Genomic DNA, 7287 nt, shown 5'->3' with positions numbered 1-7287 from the left:
CATGGACCTAGTATCAACATGACCCAACTTCCATTCTCATGACCCAACTTATTCAATAACTTCCATTATCTTTCTATTGCTACTAATCGACAACAAAAAACATCCCTCAGAATTCTTGTTCGATAGAAAAAATAGCTCTTCAACCAGAAATAGCAACCAACATGTTTTTCTTCTCTCTTCCGGGCGATCGGGTGACGCCACTTACAAACACCCTAAAGGGGAACGCAACACTTCCTATAACAGAAAAAGCAATATCTGAAATCTTTAAGCAACTAAAAAAGACGTACACTAAAAGAGATGTGTTGAAAAGGGATGGTCAATAACGAGATAACCCAATGCCTAATCTTCCCAATAGTATTCCTTAACTCTTGAATTGATACACTTGTTCATGGCATCTATTCTCTATCTTCACTTTTCACCTTCTCATCCTTAACCTCAGTGATCTGTTCCTCCTAGACATCCTTCTTCGTACAAAAACAAAAGAAGAAGCATGGGCATAAATCAATAGAATAGTTTAGTTTCAGAAGTCTTTTTTGATTGGTACATCAATCCTGGTTTACAGGGAAATAGTTAGAATAGGAAAGCTCTGTTAGTTACTAATGTTTGGGTTTTTGTTTACGGCAATAGTAGGTTTCTTGCTTGTCATATTTTGAATATAAGCATTAGTTACACTTGATGTCCAGCCTTTTTGTAGAAGAGAAAGGAAGGTTAAGGGCAAGGGCAGATCATAATATATAAGAAAAACTTGATCTTTGAGGGAAATTTTTCCCAACTAGACCGATAAATGAGAAAACGTACCAGTCGTACCAAGAACCAAAGGTGCCAGCTTTCCTTGATATATATACAATATCTTTTAGGTGGAAAATCTATGGATAAGAACCGGCTCTGAGAGGAGGGGTGGCGCGACAGAGCAATGAAAAGCTGGGATCTGTCCTTATCTTCAGTCGTGACGCCTTTTCCTTTTGTATGAGAAAGCGCTACAAAACATCCTTCTCGCGGGTTATCTTCTACTCAAGCAAGCTCTCTCCTATTCTTCATCCACCAACTAGAAGGAACGTAGGAGCACAAGAGGGTCATCATCTTCTGAAATGATTGGCTTTCGATCTGCTTTCCAAGAGGTGGTTTCTGACATGACCAGAAAGAGTGGAATTCTTGTTAGGATTGGCATATCAAGTTGCTTTCTTGGACCCTAACATAAACCACCTTATCCTCACTCAGATTGTTCTTTTGGACTGAGCAGAAGCACGACCTCTATCTGACATTTTCTCTATCCCTTCTAATCTCTCAATGGCATTTCCATCTCTCGATTCAATCAATCAAGTAAGTCCGGATGACACCTGTCTTTATTTAGTGTTTCCCCGGCTATTCAGCCATTACTTGCATCTCAGGTTCTTTGTACCCTTTTTTAGTGCCATGCACACTAAGGTTTCTAGCATGAACGAATCTTTTGAGAATATCGCTTATTACGTTAATTTCTTCATCTTGATGTACTCAATCCATTCAAATTCCATAATTCCAATGCTATAATCCCTATATTAAGATGAAGTAAGAAAGCATCAGTCCTCTTATTTTCTGTCTTCTATGAAAGAATGTAGCTCGCTCTTTCAACCCAGGGCCCCCTCTGGGGAACTGTTTGAGTTTTAGCATCGACCCCATTTCCTTTTGATCGTATTACGCTTGACTCGCTGCAAAACATTTCCCTTTCTGCGCCACGCTCGTACGTGGTTTACACTCCTAGCCTTTCATCTGACTTTGCCATCGGGCAATTGTTTGTTTTCAACTGGATTGGATTCCGAACCAAGAAAGATAGGCAACTTTCACTTGAAAGAAAGGAGCTTCAGAACTCTTGTATTCCAATGAATAAGAATAAGAATAAGAGCAAGAAGGGGCTATCTTTGTGAAGGAACCGACACCAGAAAGTAGATCATATGGCCTTTCTTTCACCAAAATCAAGTAAATCCCCGGCCCAGGAAATGCAGCAAAGCAAGTCGTCTTTGGTTTGGAGGTAAATTCCCGGATGTATAGGCTTTGATCGAGTGCCTTACCTGAAATCGACGATATAAAGTGGGCTCTTTAGCTTGCTCTGACAGAGGTCTCCTTCTCCCTTAGCAGCGAGACCAGTCCCTACCTCTTTTCAATCAATCTTTCATACCGTATGCCTTTTCTACGCCTAAACAAGTTCATGTCTCTCCTCTCTGAAGTCGGACCTTATTGAAAAGTAGTACGCTTTCTTTCGTGCTGTTTAGGATCCCATGCTTTGTAGTTCACGAATGGCTTTCTCTAACGAAGCTAATGCCGAATTAAAGACCTGAAATGGAAAGACACATGAGGTGGCGAAAAACGAAAAAAGATAAAGAGCTTACAAACTTCTCTGAACCCGGTAGCCAGCGGAGCCCTTATTCATGGGTTAGGGACTAGCATTGAACAAAGTTGGTGACAGCCGAAGAAAAAGTGAAAGGGCAAGTAAATAATCTAAACAGGCGGGTAAGCAGCAAAAAAAGAATAAAAGTAATGCACCCTACCTGTTAGTAAAGTAAGGCCTTCCAGAGCCTATCTAACACAGACATACACGCGGATGAGGACACAGAAATAAATGGACGTCGATCCGGTACTGAAATTGCATAGCAAAAAATGCAATATGTTCATACTTGATGAAACGCACATCATCCAATTCATGATTTAAGAGCAAGAGAACGAGATATTGACTTTTTTTACATCTGTAACTACATTCTCACATTTCTTTTTTGATCTCATGACTTTTTATGCGATCGGAAAAGGAATGAGATCAGAAAGGCCATCATTGGGGCAAACAATGCAATAGCTTCGGTGAGAGCAAAGCCCAAAATGGCATAACCAAATGATTGTTTAGCCAATGATGGATTTCGCGCCATGGAATGAATCAAAGAACTGAGGACGTTTCCAATACCGACAGCAGCTCCGGCTAAAGCAATTGTAGCAGCTCCAACACCTATTGATTTAGCACCTTCTAACATCTCGAGTCGAGAAAACACTTTTCTTGTCACGTTTTTCCTTCGCTGTTCTTTATTGGATTTCTTGTTGATGATTCGAAGTACTTGGGCCTGCACCTCCATAATTTTCAAATATTGGGTTATGCGGACCACTAATTTGATACATATTATCACAATTTGCAAGGCTTGTCACATATTCAAGAAAATGAGTTGTGGATTGAAAACCATCAGGTATAGGTATAGGTATAGGTAGGGGGTCCATAAACCCTTGTGGGGTGGGTGGGGTATCCTGAACTACTGGAGCAACTCCCCCTTGTGGCTGGGGTAACTCTCACAGCTTGGTTTACGCATGGCACCAAAATCTATCTTTAATAATTATGTGCAAAAAGTCCAAAATAGCCTATTGGGGTTCAGTTGGCGAGAAAAGCCTTCTTCCTACATCTGGGAGTAAGGGGCAACCTTTTTTGTTAATTCACAGGTAAGGCAAAGTGCTCTCTTTTAAAGAAGCATCTGGTTCCATCTTTCTTTTGTTAGTTAAGCCACCTTTTTCTAAGAAGGACTTTTGTAATTCAGGATTAATAGTACTTAGAATGGCTGTTTCATATTGAGAAATTCTGTCTAGTGGCATTCAATCACAGAAGCCGTTGACAGCAGCATAAATCACAACAATTTGTTTTTCAATTGGAAGTGGTTCATATTGTGGTTGTTTGGGCACTTTTGTAAGCCTTGCACCTCTATTGAGTTATGCCTAAGTCGCAGCATCAAGGTCTGACCCAAATTGAGCGAAGGCGGCCACTTCGCGCTATTGTGCCAATTCCAGTTTTGAACTACCGCAGACTTGTTTCATAGCTTTCAACTGAGCGGCAGACGCGACGCAGCTGACGGATAAGCCAACATTAATAACTAGTCTAATTCTGCGATAAAAGATCTCTGTTTCCAAACATATTTGTCCATTTGTAATGGAGATCACATTGGTGGGGATATAGGCCGATACGTCTCCAGCTTGTGTTTCAATCACAGGTAACATAGCCGAGCTACCTGCACCTATATGGTCCGATCATTTAGCGGCTCTCTCTAAGAGATGGGAATGTAAATAGAAAACATCCCCTGGGAAAGCCTCACGGCCTGGTGGTCGGTGTAACAATAATGACATTTATCGATATGCCACCGCTTTTTTACTTAGATCATCATATATAATTAATGCGTGCATTCCATTATCGCGGAAATATTCCCCCATTGCACACCCTGAATATGGGGCTAGAAATTGCAGAGGAGCAGGATCCGAAGTGGTGGCTGCTACAAGAATGGAATATTCCAAAGCATTCGCTTCTGAAAGAATTTGAACTAATTGTGCCACAGTCGAGCGTTTTTGTCCAATCGCAACATAGACACAATACAATGTCTCACTCTCATTTGTGCCCCTTGAGTTCATTTGCTTTTGGTTTAATATAGTATCGATAGCTATTGCAGTTTTTCCAGTTTGTCTGTCCCCGATTATAAGTTCTCGTTGACCACGGCCTGTAGGAACCAGGCTATCCACTGCTTTTAAGCCTGTTTGCATGGGTTCGTGCATAGATTTACGTTCAATAATCCCTGGGGCTTTCACTTCGACACGTCTTCGTTCGTGATCTCTTAGAGCCCCTTTTCCATCAATAGCTACTCCCAAGGCGTCGACCACATGGCCTAACATGGCCTTTCCCGCAGGAACATCCACAATAGATCAAGTGCGCTTGGCAAGATCTCCTTCTTTAATAGCGGTATGACTACCAAAGACAACAATACCTACATTCTCATTCTCAAGATTTAAGGCGATTCCTTTCACACTGCTGGCAAATTCCACCATTTCTCCTGCTTGAATCTCGTTCAATCCATAAACACGTGCAATCCCATCTCCAACTGAGACCACTCGACCGATCTCATCCACTTGAAAATTTGTGTAAAAGTTGGTCATTCTACTTTCTAATAGAGTCGTGAGTTCCGTAGCTCTGGATGAGAATTCCATACTTTAACAAATTAGATGGATGATATTTTGAAGGGAGAAATCCGCTTTCAAGAAAAAGATCTTTACTTCACACAATCTCGATTTGAATTATCATTTGGTGAACCGGGCATCTCGGACAAAGACAATAACAAGAAGAGATGGGAAGACCCTTAGCGGTCCTGCTCCCTAGTCTCTACCTTGCTTACCGCCCCTCGTACGGGCCAACCTACCCATACCGAAAATGATTTACTCTTTTTATGGGCGCTTTCGACTAGGCTCTCGTTAAGGAATTGACCCAAATAAGACCGAGATTCCCGTGAGAATTGCTACGCTGCGTGCAGTGAAATTGCAAGAATCACTTTATACGCTATTTCGAAATCGAATGAATTGAGCAACTGTATTTCCCTAGGTTTCCATTGGAAAAGGGGCTTTTTTTGTATGCAAGTGATGGTCGATTGGCGGAGAAGCTGGTCCCGCGTGGGGTGGCCGTGAGAATGCTTCTGAGTCTTCCTGACCAGACCCATGTGGAACTTGTAAACAAATAGGGTTATAAGTGCCTAGCTGAGTAATAAGATAAGTACCTTTGCTAATAATCCAAAACCTTTCATCTTCTCTTTCTAGATATAGCAGCCTACCCATATTGATAGTGGAATTATTGATCTCCTCTTTCGGATAGCCCATTTTGAATAAGTGTTATGGGTAAGGGCTTGACCTACCAGTTGAATGGAATCTACCGTTCTTTATGCTCTCGCTAGCTTTGAGCTTGTTTGTACCAGTAATCAAATCCAGAATCTCATTTCCCATTGCTTTCATCGCATAGAGCCAGATGCCGCATCCACGTGCCTATTTAGTAAGTGTGGTGTATCCTTGGTGACACTTGAGAAATAATCCTATACTTCCAATAACCCACTACTTCCTCCACGGATGGTACATGGCAGGCATCTGCCAGAATTAAAGGCGAGCACTTTTCAATCAATTAGGAGAGGCATTCGCTTCTCTGATCTTTAATAAGCGAGCAACGAGCCTAGTAGGGGAAATACCTTCCTCAGGAATGTCATCAAAGCCAGGTTCTCCAATCGTAAAAGAATATTCCATGGCACAAGGGTTGTTTTTAGGTGATGTCCTCGGTAGACCACCACAAAAGGTCCGAATCAAGCGAAACTTCTTTTGGTGCCAGCGAGAAGTAGTCACAAGAACTCCTCCTCTGTTCAATAGCAGCATGGTTTAGGTCTAGGTCATAATGAATTTTCTGATACCTTCCTTTGTCCATAGATCAGCGTTATGCTCCTATCCCGTGATGAAGAAGGATAGAAGAATGGTAAGATAGGATTGTATTAGTGAGCCGTGGGAAAAGAGTTTTTTGTACCTTGATTGGACCCACCCAAAAGCAACAGGAATCCCTTTCTCCTCCTATAAGGAAATCTCGACGTTTCACTCTTCTTCAAGTACCATCAGATTAGTCAACTCAAATGCTCAGAGATTACTATAGAACCAAGGCGGCTTTGAGGCTGGCTCCACTCTCCAAATAGAGCAGTTACTTTGTTGACGACAAGAACTCCATTTCCACTAGCCAAAGAGCAATTCATTTCTTCGACTCGATGCCTCCTCATTTGCTCACATTCCCATATTAATAAAAGAATTAGGGAAATGTGAGGGAAAAGAATGCCAAAAGCATTTAGAGATTTGAGTGGGATTCGTTCTGGCTCAGATGGCGAGGGATTGCTATAACTATTTTGAGAAGCATTAATGAGATCTCTTTTTTTTTCTTCATAAGCTTGCATCATGAATCCCACTTCCCACTTTACCTGCCTCTTTAGTAGTCTCACATCTCGGTTTAAGAAAGTGCTCGCTATATTCCCCTACCTTCCTGTGCCTAATACCTAGCTTCAAAGAGCCCACTCTTTTATTTAATAGCCGAGAGGCATGAACAGTTGGGAAAAACCTCTCCTGTGTGGGTCGTAAGAGTCAATTATCCAAGCGAGACCTTAGGGGAGGACACACCATAGCACCCATTGGTTGACTAGACTCAGGAGCTTCAAACAAACTTACAGTAAGCCTTATCAAAGCAGGCGCCCTCACCTCCTTCTTCACCGCCGGCGTCCACGGTTTGGGTGAAGGTATCAGCTCTGATACCATGTGTGATAAATTCTTCCCATTTTCTTGTGATAGTCAATAAACCCAACCCTTAACTGAAGCTGGTTATTTACTTAGAAGAGGAAACGGCTAGTCAGCAGAGCAGCGCAGCGGAGACATCATATTATCATATTCTTGAGTCTCTCCCCACGGAATGACCGCTTCCACCAGACTCTATTTCTATTGGTTCACCTTAGATTTCTT

General features: G+C 41.9%; 1 protein-coding gene across 1 annotated transcript; it reads right to left on the bottom strand.

Moving 5' to 3' along the window:
• Positions 1–2718: 2718 nt before the first annotated feature.
• On the bottom strand, positions 2719–3203 carry LOC123049241 (ATP synthase subunit 9, mitochondrial-like). Its single transcript, XM_044472190.1, has one exon. It carries the CDS (start codon positions 3090–3092, stop codon positions 2751–2753), a length of 342 nt encoding a protein of 113 aa, XP_044328125.1. The 5' UTR covers positions 3093–3203; the 3' UTR covers positions 2719–2750.
• Between the last annotated feature and the right edge of the window lie 4084 nt (positions 3204–7287).

The sequence above is a fragment of the Triticum aestivum genome, chromosome 2D (assembly GCF_018294505.1).
Source record: "Triticum aestivum cultivar Chinese Spring chromosome 2D, IWGSC CS RefSeq v2.1, whole genome shotgun sequence".
Lineage (NCBI taxonomy): Eukaryota > Viridiplantae > Streptophyta > Magnoliopsida > Poales > Poaceae > Triticum > Triticum aestivum.
The sequence above is the reverse complement of the archived record's forward strand: the minus strand, read 5'-3'. Positions and strand labels throughout refer to the sequence as shown.